The sequence below is a fragment of the Rhea pennata genome, chromosome 3 (assembly GCF_028389875.1).
Source record: "Rhea pennata isolate bPtePen1 chromosome 3, bPtePen1.pri, whole genome shotgun sequence".
Lineage (NCBI taxonomy): Eukaryota > Metazoa > Chordata > Aves > Rheiformes > Rheidae > Rhea > Rhea pennata.
Window position 1 is genome coordinate 6,399,362 of NC_084665.1, and position 16,172 is coordinate 6,415,533.

At 49.4% G+C, this 16,172-nt stretch overlaps 1 protein-coding gene across 5 annotated transcripts in view; it reads right to left on the bottom strand.

Annotated features, from left to right (window-relative positions):
- ATL2 (atlastin GTPase 2) overlaps positions 1 to 4,722 on the bottom strand; it is a 40,227-nt gene extending 35,505 nt beyond the window's left edge. For all 5 annotated transcript variants that reach the window (XM_062571474.1, XM_062571475.1, XM_062571477.1 and 2 more), the window contains exon 1: positions 4,641 to 4,722. In XM_062571474.1, coding sequence (XP_062427458.1) covers positions 4,641 to 4,710 — 70 coding nt within the window. In that variant the 5' untranslated portion in view covers positions 4,711 to 4,722. The remainder of the gene's footprint in view (positions 1 to 4,640) is intronic.
- Positions 4,723 to 16,172: the final 11,450 nt, after the last annotated feature.

The following is a 16,172-nucleotide window of genomic DNA, read 5'->3' on the forward strand; positions in this document are numbered from 1 at the left end:
TCTTCAGCTCTGCTAACTTCCAGGTTTTAGCTTCTGTTTCAGTCTTGAGAGAAACCTGCCAAGACTTGCAATAACATACAAGCCACACCTTGCCATGCAGAAATTGCTGGCATGCAGATCTGTAATTAGAGTTAACCATTTATTTATTTTCTGCATTGAAACTAGAGCTGGGAATACACATACAGCAAGAAAAATAACAGATAAGAATAAAGGGGATGAGGCACCTCCCCTCCCAACAAAAGTGTATCAGAATACCCCTTGAAGTACAAGAGCTGTAAATATAGGCCCAGTAACTGACCTATAAGCCAAGTCCCTCCTCAAAGGCACCTTGTGCAGTCTTACAGCTAGGGCCATTCTTACCTATTCTTCCAGGACATTGAGAAGCAGGGCAAAATACTAGTAAGTTTGTCTTTTTAAAAATCAGTTCTCCAGAAGCCTAAATGCACTTCTCAGCCATATATTTTCTATTAGCCCTGATCATGAGTTCATCAGGCAAATTACTGTTATTAAACAAGACTTCTGCTCAGCTAGCTTTTGTCAGACTACCACAGATGCTACATTGCTCAGTAACACCATCTTCGGCATCAAATATTCTGCTCTACATTTTTCCATCCCTAAATAGGAACCAGTACTAACCAATGTAATAGCAGTATAGCTATTTTTCTGTGTAGTTAATGGGGAAGGGATAAGAGACATTTAGCTTCACATTAAGTGCTAAGACCTACTGCTCTCATACTAGCATGAGATATGAATTAATCTTGCTATCTCACCTCCTGCAGGAGTTGTCAGTGGTTGACTCTAGGCAGACCAAATAGATAGTTTTAGCATATAAACACATAAACCACCTGCTATGGAGATAATTCACAAAGTGTATGTGCTTTCCCAATAGCAAATGCTAAGGAAGAGGAAAAAGTTCCTTTCTTTGCTGCAGAGTAAGAATTCCAGTTAGACACCAATAGGTAGTTACTTGCTGAGTATTAATTCATACTCTAGATTATTTCACAGTAGCTTGTTTGTACAGCTACAGCAGATAATGGGCATAGGCTACCTTTAAGTCCTAAGAGATGAATCCAATCAAATAAGAATTTAGAGTGGGAGAAGGAAAGAAAGAAGCTCTTCAAGTTCCCCAAATCTTGTTTCAGGTTATCTATTTGGGCAGCAAAACAAATTTTGAAGTCGAAATCCCCCCTCAAGTTTTTTAAATTTTATAATTAATGTATTTTAAGATGCTTGTTTAACAAGCAGAATTGTATTTTCCTGGAAATGAACACTAGGAAAAGTGTAATAGTCTCCTACAGAAATAAGTGTAAGTCAGCAGTCAAACAAGTTAGCTATCAATGTCCTTGGACCATTAGTACCTATTACATATTGATTTGTTGCTGGAAGAGACTCAGTTATAACCCTTATCCCCATTAAAGTTATTCATTTCAGATTAATCATTTCTTCACAGCTAACTGAAATAGCAGCCAGCCTTAGCAATGTTTACACATGTATTTCAAAACTTACTCTTGGAAGAGATCCGTTTGCTCTAGTGTTTCAGATACAAATCCCAATCCCACAAGTATGTTCACATAAACCAATTCCCTACACAATACCATGACCTCCAAGTCAGCTCCAGGATGGGTCAATACTCTAAATGTCAAGAGTAACTTCCAGAAAACAAGGAAAGTTACTCCCACCTTTCCTCCTAGATAGCTCAGTATTAAAGTTTAAGTTGCTAAAAGTGTTTTGGTAAAAGAACTCCATTCTCCAACAAGTATAAATAAAGCCTTAAGACAATGTATACAGATACTTACGAAAATTTCTGGTTGCTTATAAATGATAAATATAGCAAGCCTGTCTATACAGAAACAAAAACATTTAGCTTCATGTTTTGTTCAGCTTAGAGATTAACCTTAAAATACTTTAGTGATCTGTAGAGTAAGTTTGAGAGGTTAACACAGGATTTGGAGACAAGTTGGAAAAACTGCACTCAAACTGGCAGCTTATAGATCACGTTCTAGGCATAAAATGCAGCAACAGAAAAAACAAGCCACACAATTCTGTCTAATTCTAAAAGTTTAGATCTCCCCATTTGAAGGCTAACACGCTAGAATGTCAAGAAGCCATCCTCAGGAATGGGCCTGTTTGCCACTGCAGTATAGTGGCATGAGCTGCTTCAAACTTCATCCTGTATAAGAGAGTCAGGTTTAAGTGAACTTTGGCAGTTTTCCTTATGAATGTGCTACATCTCCTTGAAGCAGTTAAACTTTCACAGACTGTGCTAGGATGTACAACAATCTATTAGTGACAGGCACAAAGTTAAAGCGAGTTTTATCTTAGTCCTGAAGAGGCATCTGTGATCCAACTGCAGCTGAAGACTAATGTATCACCATGGTTCATAATCTAAATTCTATGTTCTTGCTTTTGTTATCTACAATTCAGCTTACTTCTTACATCAGGTTTTACAGTTGAGCAAAATCTAAAGTCAGAGGTTGAGACTGCTATTACAAGATAAGTGTTCTTCTAATACAATGGAGAGAAAAAAAACACCCCCTCCCTTCCTTTCCATCACACACCACCTTTTATATGCAGTCCAGCCAGCTTAAGTTAGTGCATCTATTTTTATTAGGACAAGAAGAGAACACAATCACTCCTTATGCTGTCTTGCTCCAGTCATTGATGCTTCATTAGTCTAGTCGGGAAGCAAACCGTGATCAGCAATATTTAACCAAAACATAGGGACTACAGTCGGTGTGAGATACCTGAGAAGTAAAAGCACTCCTGCAAGATTTGGCTTAAGTATTCAAATCCATCTGACATCAATGAGAGCTGCCTGGCCTCCTAAATTAGGAGGATCTGCCATGTTTAAAAGAAGTGTGTTTATGATGGCTGTAGCACAGAACAGTTTGAATTCAACCATTTGCTATGAAAAGGAACTCATCCTTCCTCAAACCCACACCCTGCATTCAAAAGATTTCAAGCTTGAAACAGCACAGAACTATTACAGAATACCTCTCTGAGGAGGAATTGTAACATCATTAATGACTCTACTATGAACTAGACCCTAACAGTTATTAAGCAATAGCTAATAGTAGTACTGGAGCAATTACAGGCCTCTCTTATTACACTCCTTTCCTTACAACTATTCCCATTTCCTACTATGGCTTTATTTCATTGCATAAAAAGCCCTTCTGTAGACACGTACAGATCTTTCACACCTGTACATGCAGACCCTGTCAGTTAGGTTGATCTAAGCCTAAAAGAGGTGATTAACTTGGTAGTGGCACATACTTGTCTTCATCACTAATGATGACACAGCTACCTTAAAGGTGGTTTATTACAAGTGTGCTCATGCTTTTCTAACTCTCATGATGTTATGCAATAGTCTAATGCTTTGAGATTAAACTAAGCACTACTGGAAAGAGAACTGTACGAGAGAATTCAGTAGTACTAGAAAAATACCCAATAGCCAAAGAGTGTCAAATTCTTGATATTTGATGTTTGGACTATTTAAGTTATTAAAAACCAAACATATTCAGGTATTTCCATAGTTTGAATAGTTACTGTCCTTTCCTGCCTTTAAAGGAGTCACAGGAGTAGCCATTCTGCACCTGCCAGTTTACAGTGCTGTTAAACTTCTAGTCTCCAGCCAGCTTGCAAATGAAGCAATCCAAACCAGTACTGACATATGGCATCTTGCAGCTTTTGTTTAATCCAGAAGCAGAACGATTGAAGGGGGCATAGTTCAATTAACGAGAGTCATACAACAATGTTAAAGTGTTTCAATGTCCTAGTGCAGCACTCAGCTTTGTAAGTCAGTACTCTCCTTGCAAGTCAGTTTCCCTCAAACACATGCTGTGGCAGATCCAGGGGCATGAGTTCTCCAGTTTTAAGCCACTCTGGGGTAATAACTGCATTAAAAAAAAAAAATACTGCCCAGACTCCAGCCCATCTGAGGCAAAGCACCAAGACAGAGATATGTCCCTTCCCTGCCAGAGGATATGTAACACGCAAGAGAAGCGCTGCCCGTGCAGCTGCAGCTCACCAGGTCCATGCGGGGGACGGGCCAAGACGGCACAGCCAGCTCCCTTCCCAAGTTGCCTGGCGGTGCTGCCTTCAGGGCCGGCCGCCGGGCACAAGCGCCCCCCGGGCTGCCTGGCGCCTGCCCCCGGCAGCAGGCCGGCCCCAGCCGCAGCCCCGGCTCCTCACGTGATGTACACACCGGCAGGCGGCCACGCCGCAGCGGCGAATAAGGTCACCGGCCGCCAGCCCGCACCAGGAGCCCCCCTCGCCGCCGCTCGGCGGCGGGGCCGCGGCAGGGCGGCGGGAATCCCGCCCGAGAGGCGGCGGCGGCACTAACCGCCGGCCCCGCGGAGGGGGCCAGCCGCCCGCCCCCCCCCCCCCCGGCGAGGCCCGGGGCTGGCGGCCGCCCCCGCCATTTTGGGGGGGGGGGGGGGGGGAGGAAAAAACAGGGCCTTTCTCCCCCCCTCCTCCCTGTGCGCCGCCGCCCGCGGACAGGCGCCGCCGCCGCCGCCGCCCGGCCCCGCTCCGCTCCGCGGTGGTGCTGCGGCCGCCGCCGCCGCCGCCGCCCGGCCGCCTCGCAGCCGCCGCCGCCGCCGGGGGCGGGGGATCGGGCGGGGGGAAGCAAAGCGCGTTACCTGCCGGGTCGGGCCGTTGGCGGGCCGGCCCCGCGCGCTGCCCGCGCCGCGCCGCGTCCCCTTCCGCCATCTTGTCCGGGTTTAAAATTAACTCGCCGTGACGTCAGAGCTCCGCCGCGAGACCTTTATCGCCCGCCGGCGGCGGCGGCGCGCGCGGCAGCGCGCGCGCGAGCGCGCGGGGAGCGGGCGCGCTGGGTCCTAGCGCTCGCTCCCCGCTCCCCCGACCTCCCCCTCCCCGCGGCGCCGCGTGGGCGGTGCCGCGCACGCGCAGCCCGCCGGCCTGCTGTTGGCGCGGCGCGCGCACGCGGGCGGTTGAGGGCGGTGTGGCGTAGTGTCCCCCCCCCCCCCCCCCCACCGCGGCTCCCCACAGACTCGGCGGGGCGCGAGTGAAGTCCGGGGAGCGACGCCCCGAGCGATTTGGGGCCCCCCGTGGCGGGAGAGGCCCCTGCCCCGGCGCATGGGCAGAGGGGGAACGGTGGGGAGGGTGAGGGCCTCGGAGAGCCACGGGCGGCGGGGGCAGTGGGATTGAGGTTAGGAGCGGTGAGGCCTGAGGGAGGCCATGGGGCATGAGCGTCTTCCTGAGGGGGTTGCTGCTGAGCTGCTGCTGATTCTGGGCTGGAGACGGAAAGAACAAGGCGTAATCACAGTCTGAGCAAGCCACATGCGTTCCTGAGGGACCAAAGGTTCCTGCTGTTCCCTGCTTCTGCAGAAGTCTCGTTCCTCTAAACCTGAACTGACCTCACTGCCTCATTCAGAAAGGCCGGCTGTTAGAGCTAGCTGTGTTTACTGCATACAGGTCTCAAGTCTCTTCAGTTTGCTATTGCTAAAGGTCATGTAAACATCCACAATTAAATTAGTCATTGTGACCTTAGGTTGTCATTTGCTGTAGTGACACGTTTGTCTGGTAAATCAGCATGTAAAGTGGGCAAGAGCTTTGCAAAAACCCCTCTCACTGCTGCGGTGCTCTCTGTGCCAAGCCATTTTCCCCCCAGGATCTTGAACTATGCTAACCGTTTCCGCCTAGGAGAGGCAGCAGTAGAGTGACAGCAATCAAAAAAAAAAAAAAAAAAAAAAAACAGAATTTCATTTTGTCTAGATGGAGGTGGAGGGAGAGGTCAGAAGAGACCTCCGAAGGGAAGCTGGCAGGCCCTGTCGTGGTACCTGCAGGGGCTTCCCAAAACCCCATACCCTGCTTTCAGACCTTTCCTCCTGAGGTAGCACGAAGAGCCTTTATAACACAATACGCTAGGTGCTGCATATACAGTACAGTACATACAATAAACTAATATGTAGTGTTGCCACCACTTAAAATAGTAAAATATCCAGTTGTGTAAAACCGTTTGGAAGAACTTTATTGTTACAGATTTATGTCAGTGTAAATACAAGCAGAATTCATGCCCTTTGTACAGAAATGTTGGTATGAATGCTAGGGAAAAGCACTTGCTGTTGGTCATTTGCAGTTCTACTTCACAGTTCCCTTCACTTATTTGTGGCAGCTTGCTGTGGAAAATGCCAGTCTTTCTAACCTTCAGCCCAGGTCAAGAGGATTTTTTTTTTTTTGGGGGGGGGGAGGATATTGAAAGGAACACAGAGCACACACTACATTCCTGGTTTTTGAGTTTTAGGAAAGGAGGGATTTAGAGCTATTGGAGGCATGTACGGGAGTTCAGACAAATGGAAACGCCTTAAAGTAATACACACTGAAAGCTAGAAATGCTGTTGACTCTAATGTACTTATGCTTCAACAGCTCAAGATGAAAATTAAAGAGCTGGAAAGAGGAATGCTAAGAATTAAAGTTTCCTCGTTTTACTGTTAATGATGCAGATGATCTTGTTTCTGATCATGCCTGGAAGAGGAGTTTGAAACACTGCATGTATATATATTTATATTCCATGCAACAGGATTTGCTGCTGCTGTAATGTGAGAACAGAAGTCAAGAACTTAGCAGTCAGAAAGCTCAGCCTTAATTCTGCCCTGTTACCTTCACAGGAAAGGAGGAGATATTTTCTGAGCTGCGGATTTTGCTCTCACCATGTCACACCTTGGCTTCAAAGGTCCCCATCTCCACCATGCTCCCAGATGCTTGCCTCTTTTTTCTGAGCCAAGTTAGCAAAGACTTAGTATCAAAAGAAACTGCTGAAACTAACAGCTGATTTGGCCTGAAAGGAGCAGAGCAGGGTGGTAAGTGGCCACCAGACAGGGAAGGCATGCATGGCTGGAAGTGTACAAGCTTTTGGTCCGGTGGCCTCTTCAGCCGGCAAAGGCATGGTCTCATGGTACAGACAACATCTTCTCCTGGATTTGACCATGCTGATTTAAAACTCTACTGTCCTTAACTTGTCCTAAACCCCCTTTGGGCCAGTCTACACAGCTAGTGTCATCAGTGCAAAGAGCCAGTGCTGCCCAGGGCTGGGGCAGGAGGACTATTCCTTCCTGTGGCTGGAAGGGAAGTGGACCTGCTGGGGTGTTTACTGGCCTTCAGACTGCACGATGTGGCACGGCGCAGCACAAGATGGTCTCCTGACTTACCCTTACAGAAGCACCCAATGGGCTCTAGAAAAGGCCAGATCAAGCTCAGCTCTTACACTTTTCTGAATAAAATGCTTCTCTCTCCCTACCAGTTAACCTGCGTGATCATTTAAGGTGCTGTGGTCATTTAGGGTGACCTGCACAACACCATGTGGCTGAGTCCAACACCCATTTGAAACAATCTGAACGCCAAACCTCGGCTGGGGACAGAGCAATCTCCCGTCCCAGATGTGACACCACTGGAGTGTCCTGGGACGAGCTGGAGGGGTCTCTATCAGATGTACTGCGCTTACCAATGTCTTTCCTCATCCACTTTGGTCTGTGGAGTCCGAGCTCGTTACCAGGCCAGTCTCCGGCTCTCCTCCAGCCTACACCAGCACTGCAGGCAGCTGAGAGCTGAGGGCAGATGCCATGAGATAGAGGTGCTTCTCCCAGCAGCCCCACACTATTCTCAGTAACAGGATGTCTCCTGTCCAATCACTGCAATCACTAGACACCCTGGGGACTTCTCGGGAGTAGGGGGGGGGGGAGAGGGGAAGCAGGGACATGAGCAGAGGGACAGGCCTGCAGTGGTGGCCCCGTGCTGCTCTGGGAGCAACTGCAGCTGGGGGGATGTGACGAGCTGCCCCCTACGAGAGACCACTGTGGGAGACGCCTCACTAGAGCAAACCTGAGATTTTCCAACAGTCTCCCATTGGGAAATCTGCCTAGATCTCTGGCTTGTTTGCAGAGGCAAATATACGCCCCTCCAAGCTTAGTGGGACGAGCAGTACGCCCTGCAGTGGGACGAGCTTGGTTTCCTATGCATTTTTTTCCTCACTGACATTGCCCCAAGAGCATCTTGTTCTGCTCCAGGGACACTGTCAGCCCCTCTCTGTCACACAGACAACCTGTAAGCTGCCACATATTGCTACAGAAGGCCCAGTGCCGCCCTGAGCGTGTAGCTACTTGCATATGTTTGCTTTAATGAGCAGCCAGCACTTGACTTAGGGTTTGACAGAGCAAAGCCCAATGTAGGACTGGCCATGCCCCAAAACCTGGTTTGATGCTTTCAGCTCTGTATTCAGAGCATGGGAATAAGGGATGCCACCTGCTACCTGGAGTGAGCAGAAGACCTCGGAGGAAGAAGAAAGTAGGTTGGGAAGGGAGGAAAAATCCATTTACCAACTCTCCTGAACCTGCAGCTGTCCTGCATGCTCAGGCAAGATGCCTTTTTAGCTGGCAGCAACGCACATGCTTGAGAGGCAGAGGAGAGCAGCCCCTCACATAGCACTCATTTATAGCAACCCGAGTGGGAGACATGTCCCATTCTCTCCTTGGTGATGACTCAAGAGCTGCTCCTCTGGGAAGGAAGAACAAAATAACATTGAATTTTAGCTGTTGTTGGAGCATCTCAGAGCATGTGTTGCTAGGCATCAGCTGCAGGAATTGCCTGCAGGTGCTTTTGCAGGAGGGGCTGGGCCAGTTCACAGGAATCTCCACATGCGAAACTGGGAGTTCAGCCCAAGTGCCAAATATCTTTGAAAGGAGTCATAATCCATTCTCCACCTGCAGAAGTTGCTGCGCAGTTTCCCTAAGATTAAGGGTTTAAATCCAAGGGGCTGTGGCGTAGCTGGGGAAGGGCAGTGGGCAAACTCTAGAGGAATGCTTTCTTTGGTGGTACGGATTAGGGAGGATCTTTGGGGAGTTATCCAACCTCTCCGTGGACCTACACGTGGAGCTGGCAAGCTTGCAGGTGCAAATAGGGAGGGAGCCTTCTCTCCTGTCTTACCCGTAATCTCTCTCCCGTAATCGGGGTGATCAAAATTTTCAGAGGATTAAAGAGCAAAGTGGCTTTCTTTTACTCATGGACATGAATCTCCCTAGCTAGCTGAAGCTTTCATGTCCAAGCATTTGCTCACACTGACTCCTATCATTTGGCATGAATATCTTCCTCCAGGCAGGATCTTTGCAGGGTTTGTATAAACACGATCCAGTTTCCATCACACTGTTAAGCAAGAGCATAACAAGATGAGACCACTTTTAAGCTTGGGACAGATCCTGGCTCCTTTGAAGGATGCCGTACTGCTTACAGAGTGCTAATACACCTGCAAATCCCAGGGATGCCCGCTGCAGAAAGACTGCTCTGTCTGAAGCCAGCGCTTTCCCGCCAGCCTTGCCTGGGGGATGTGGCTGCTTCCTCATCTCCTGCTGCACGGTGGGTTTTGACCTTTCTCTCTGTCAAAAACAAGACCAGTCAGGACAAGCCCTGTGACCAGGAAGTATGCACACATGTACAAAATGCTGGTATGGTGAAACTATTTTCCACCCAGGCTTTAAACTGCTTTTTCTCATCTGGCTTGGGCTTCTCGAAGTATCTCTGGTTTCAGGTCCCCTTAGTGGCATTTCCTGAGGGTTCCTGAGCCCAGACAAAGCCACTGCAGAGAAAAGACTTCCCTACACCCCCAGACTCTAGCTCTCAAACCTCCTGTCCTAGACAAAGAAGCATGGCTCCAGCTGCCACTGCGATGCCTGTCAAATGTCTTACTGAGATAATCGCAGCAGCTACTGAACCCGTGCTGCCTCCCTCCAGGGCACAGAGCCGAATCCGCTCTGCTGGTGAATGCAGCAAGGCACTTGGCTCGAGAAAGGAGTCCCCAGCGCTGTCCATGCTGTAGGTGATACCAAGCTTCAGTCTGCATTAGCAGGGCTTTTACTAGACAATGAACAATGAAACAAGCAGATTAGCAGAGCCAGTTTGGGATGGGAGAAAGTATTCCTTGGACACAGAAGCATGGGCCTTGATTCAGGGTCTCACTTGGAAGAATGCTGTGTAGACATGTTGCTCTTTATTGTAATAAAATAAGACTGATTGCTTAATGTGCTCCTGTTATTTGATAGGAAACACCCCTATCAGCATTGGCTGTAGCTTTTACAAGAGGATGTTTATCCTTACAGCTTAACCAGCCTTTCATGTTGCAGGCCAGCTCCTGCTCTGCAGGGCAAAGCCCTGGTACCCAATACTGATTTGAGCAAAACGGTGCTGCTTCACACTGGGGAAGAGCATTTTGCATCGCCAGAGCCCTGCACAGGCAGGCCTGTTTGCGTAAGGGATCGAGTACGATCACCTTTGTGTAGGAAGGGTGGTAATTATGTAGCGGAGTGTACTTGCATCCTTTGCAGTGACGTGACTAGGGCTGTGCTGGGCAAGATTTACAGGTCCTGCAAGGAGGTGGATGGTTTATTCGCAGGGTTTTACGTGGCTCTTTCACAAGCAGGTTCAGACTGGCCACCCGGAGATGAGCTGTGCTTAATGGAGGGATACTGATGTGCGTTCCCACAGCAGTAACCCGGCCCAGGCAGGGACCTGAGCTGCTTCTGGCAGCAGCATGGGCTCACGAGAAGATGCTGGGGGCACGCTGAAGGGACAGGGTGACCTCTTGGCTCTGGTCTGTGCCAGGATTCGGGTCTGGTGCGCAGTTTTCAACACATGAGTGAAAGTGCCTCTGGCATGGGACCAAAGGCTGGGGTGAGTCGAGGGTGCGAACGCCAGACTATACTCTGCAATCTGAATTCCCAGATCCAGTCTAATCTCTAGGCCAAGTCTAGGATGCAAAGCGAATGTGCCTTTTAATCTTTCTGGATTAAATGTGGCAGATTTAATTAGCTTTAATCAACTCTTGCTAAAATCTACAAAATGCACTAGCAGAACGATGGTTAATCTTTCTCCAAGCCCCTTTCTGTGTGGCTGAGCAGCACTGTAGCCACAGGTGATTGCAATGAATGAAAACTCTAGTTTTTGCAACACTCAGCTGAGATCGGGGTCCTGTCACGGTTGGCTGTGTGCCCGTGTGCTTCAGAGGTGCTCCTGCCTGCCCGGTTCCCGCTCCTGTCCCTGACTGCAAGGCAGCCGACTCCCTGCATCCGTCTCCTGGCTTGCAAGGACCGCAGAGGGCTGTTGGGAGACCTGTGACAGGCAGGGTCTTCCCTTGCAGAACTGAGAAACTTGCACCTGTGGGCCAAAGTGAAGCACTTGTGTCTTCACGGAAAAGCACTGAAGTGCTCCTGGGAGATGCTCATCAAGAGCACATCCAAAGAGTTCTCCAAAAAACACTGCTTTTCCCCGAAGTGAAATGGATCCGGGTGCTGTCCTCCATGGAAGGGCCATGCCAGGTCAGTCTCTATACCAAGTAAGTCACAAAAAGCACCATATTGCACCGGCTTTGGTCATGCTTTGTTAATTTGACAAAAGAAGAGCCCCAGGAGCTTATCACAAAAAAAAAAAAAAGCTTAAAATGGTTTGGTAATGTTAGTTGTGAGGGTGTTACCTAATCTGAGCAGATCAAGTAATGTTAATTTGAGAGGGAGAGAGAGGGCATTTCTGTTCCTTTCCTGGTTCTGCCTGCACTGAGTAAATGCAGACGGGCTATAGTGGAGGGCAGGAGGCTTGGCTACTCAAACCCAATTCATTTGAGATCCAGGGATTAAGATAGGATCATTTGAGCTCTGATTAAACAGTGTATGAGCCCCACAAAGGACAGCTTAAAACATTTTCAAAGGTGTTAAGGAAAAATTGAGTGGGATTATATCACAAAATAGCTGCATTAAGCCAGCATGCCTCCCTGGATCAGGCGAAACAGGGCACCGGAGAGCCTGCTGGCAGTGACAGCTGAGTCCTCCGCACACCTTGGCTTTGCAGCATTTCAGCACTGAACAATTCACTGCAAGAATAAAACCAGAGCAGCCTGCGCTTGAGGAGAGGTCAGTGATAACTCGAGCGCCTTTAAGGCCAGCAAGCCATTCCCCAGGATGGGGTTTCCTGACATCCTCCGCATGCCTTTTGCTCTGCGACACCTCGGAAATCATTAACCTAGTGCCGTTAAACGGGATCCAGCCCCAGGCAGGCGGCATCCCCTGCAAGCAGCGCTCAGCACCATGTGACTGGCCCCATCTCGAACATGCTGCTTTTCCTTGCTGGGGAAGGCACCGCGGCAAACCATGGCCTGTTTTTGAGCCAGCTGCTGTCACTTGGCAGGCCCAGCGGCCCTGGGTGATGATTTAACGCTGGATTATATAACCGAGCAAGGCAGCCATTACATTTCCATCCCTGACCTCAGCCCTGGGACATCTCCCACCCAGAAAACTGCCCGTGTAATCTTTCAGACTTTGAGGGAACAGCCTCAGGCATCTGACGGGGCTCAGGCACACAGCCCAGAGCCTGCAGAAACATCAGTGCCAAGCTGCTTTTGCAAATTCTGCGCTCCCAAGTACCCAGCTAAATAAACCCTGCGGGCACCCGTCTCCCCATGTGTGGACACAGCTCTGCTAGGAAGCGAGTGGCTGGGCTGGATTAGAAACCTCCAGAGGCCTGTCCCAGCAGCATGGCGGTGAGTCTGCGATAAAGCAGAGAGTGATTATGCACTGAGATGAGCTGAAACCAGCCTTTTGTCTTCAGCCATTGACATCAAGTGCTTCTGCTCTTGTATGACTTACGGAGCTGTGCTTGCTCTGGTATGCAGCAGGTTTTGCAGCAGCCTAAGCTTGGGAGTGCACTTTGCAAACAGCCACAATCAAAAATGGTTCAAAGGGTGAGATGAGGAAATCTGACATGTTAAATCCACAATGCTTTCACCAGCTGGGCAAGAGAGCAGGTTGCAGCATGCTGTGTGTGTGGAGCAGCTCCGGGCAGAGGGCTCGCTGAGGAGTGTGCATGTGGGTGTGAGCGCTCCCTTATCAGTCTTTCGCATTTATCAGGCCAAGGGCTGGTTCTCTGGCTGTCCATGAGCTGGAGTTTCAACTGTGCTCAGAGGGCAGGAGCTCAGGGTTGCTCTCACTGATGCAGTGAGTAGCCCTGAAGCACAAGGGCAGCTTGTGCACATGTGGGGCTATGGTGCGGTCACAGCTCAGAGGTGGGGGATTGTTAGAAGTGCCAGACAAACCGAACTTTGTTTCTCTTTTCCCCTGAGGAGTTGCAAAATCTGCAGCCAAAGTTAAACACTGAAAATATCCCGACCTCTGGATCAGGGCTGAGCCTTCAGAGAGTGTGGACAGCTTGACCAGGTAGAGCCCATTGTCCTGTCCTGAAAAGAGAGAACACAGACGAAAAGTAAACTGAAAAAGAGCAAATCCGAAGGGAAACTAGAGTGGGAGAGAGCCCAAGCTGAGGGCAGGGAGGGAGGGAGGACAGGGGCATGCGTGCCTTGCAAGAGCTGTTCCTCCTAAACCAGCCCTGAAATATCAGGGCTATCTGTGCAGGTTTGGAGGCACACCAGATCCCTCAGGGAAGGGAGATGAAACAGCTTCCCTGACCTGATGGATTAAATCGCTTACACAAGCGGGATCAAATCCAGGTTTCTGGGCTACCTGAGGGAGCTGTTTTGCAACTCTGTTCTCAGGAGAGGGGCTGTGGAAGTGCCTGAGAGCCAGAGGAGATGTTCAGGCCTTCTTCTGAGCTTTCCAAACCAGTGGGCCTGGAGCAACACTCCAGAGAAACACAGGAGCACCTTAGCGGGTACCAGGGCTCGGAGTGGAGGGATCTGCATTTCTTGCTGCCACCTGCTGTCCTTTACCAGCAGGGCAGACCCTGCTCAGGTCTCCTGTCAGCCCTGCCCCACGGATCCCTGAAAGCCCAGTCCTGGGTGAGGAGAAAGGACACTGCAGGTCTTCTTCTCCAGCTCTGGCCATGCCACGTCACTGAGTTCTTCCTCGAACTTGGGTGGCTGAAAAGACACAGTTGAGCAAAGCTGGCAGGAGAGGGGAGCAGCTCTCACAGAAGGATGCATTTGGCTGCCACAAATTCAGTTTTGGGCCATCTGCAGACAGCAACTTTACTGTGGGGCTAAAGTTGTCCTTCTGCCATGTTTTCAAGAGCGCTAAGAGGGAATTTGCTGGTGTTTGCTCTGTGGCTTTTTCTAGGGGGGATTTAGCATGTTACAGCAAAAAGTTGTTCTTCAGGAACACTTGAGAAAGTTAAACTAAATCTGGTCTTCCAAGGGGATTTGCTGATCTGCACTGGAACCCCACTCACATGTGCCATTGCAGAATTCAAGTGGCCCGTATTTGATTTAGCTTCATTTTGAACTGTCCACACAGTTTTACCATTCCACTTTAAAGCAATACTCTTACTTAATTACTCACAAGAGAACCTTGTGAGTTCTCTTGTGCAGAAAAGGGCCAGTTAGGCTTGTGTAACTCCCAGCTAGGCCAGCACTGGCCTGGGGTTACACCATGAACAAGTCAGGTATCTAGGGCAGAAAACTCCTCCAATTCATTTACGAGACCTCAGAAGAAACTGGAGATGAAATCGTTTAGAGAGGACATCCCTCTACACCCATGCTTATTGAGGATCGCGCCTTGTAGATGTAATTCATCGTCCATGCTTCTCTTGCTGGCCTTCAACTGGGACTGGCTTCATTGCGATGAATGTTGCTTTCCAAGAGCAGGCATTGCAGAAGCTCCATCCTGCCGTTAGCACTTTTGGATGCAGCACTTTCCTTGTGCTAGCCGGCTTTTGATGCCGCACAAACACACCAGCAGAAAAGCACTGTTTTGCAGATGATCAGATGTTGGGTCTGGAAAGGCCAACCCATTAAAATGCTGCAGATGTCCAAGCACAGAAGAGATGCCAGAGCTTGCCCTGAGTAGGACCCTGCTGGACCATGTCCACCAAGGCAGCCTTTTCCGTTTCAGAGACAACCAAGACAATGCAGGCTGCAACAGCTGGGCTGGGCCCAGCCTGAAGGGAACTACACACCTAAAACCTTTTCTTCATCCTCTTTATTAAATACCGTACCATTTATTTATAGGCAAAAATCTGTTATGAGAGGTCTGTACAGAAATAATTGGAAACTGCCCTTTCTGCAACAGCTCTCCTATCCGTTGTTATCCTTACTTCCTTGCTTCCACTGGCTTTCCTGACAGGAATAGGCACCACCTTCCCTGTGCAGCCCAGCAGGGCAGGATATTCACATGGCACCTGCTTTACCACACTTGAACAACCATCCCAGGACTGTTCCCATGGGAAACATCTTGGTCCTCACTGACCTGTCCGGGATCAGTTGTGTTAGGATAAGGGCAGGCAAGTGATTTTGTATGTGAAGACCTGCAAAACCCCCAAGGTTAAGTGAGCTGCAGGTGCGTGCTTCAAGGATGAGCTATGCCATTTCACCACTCCACTAGCAACTCAGAGAGACCTGGTAGGAGAATAATAGGGAAGCTAAAGATTTTGGGCCTTGTGCGTTCATCTCATGCAGGCCTCTAGAGGCTCATGTGCGGGCCTCTGTGGGCTTGTATGGGCTCATATGTTCTCAGGCAGGCCTCAATGGGCTCATATGGGCTTGTATAAGTCTCTACAGGCTCATGTGGACCTATATGGGCTTGTATGGGCCCACATGGGACCTAATGGGTTTGGGTGGGCTCATGTAGGCTTCTACTGGTTCATACAGGCGTGTATGGAGGCCTCATAGGGACCTCCATGGGCTCATGTGGGCCTCTATGGGCTCGTATAGGCTTGTATAGGCTCGTAATAGGCCTCCATGGGTACGTAAGGGCTCGTACTGGCTTCCACAGGCTGATGTGAGCCTTTATGGGCTTGTAGAAGGGCCTCCATGGGCTCATACGGGCTCCTACAGGCCTCTGTGGACTCATATAGGCTCATGTGGGTCTCTATGGGCTTATATGGTCCTCTACAGGTTTGTATGGGCTCATATGGCAAATGGGCTTCTACAGGCTTGTACAGGCTCATACTGGCCTGTATGGGCTTATACAATGTCTTGTGGGGCTCTATGGGCTTGTATGGGCTCGTTGAGGCCTCTACAGGTCTCTACAACCTTATATAGGCTTGTACTGGGTTGTACAGGCCTCTACAGCTTGTACAGGCTCGTACAGACGCGTAGGGACCTCTGTGAGGTTGTATGGGGTTGTATGTGCTTGCACAGACTTGCGTGGGTGTATGTGGGACTTATGGGCATCTACGGGTTTGTAAAGGCTTCTGTGAGCTCATAGCAGCTTGTGTGGGCCTCTAT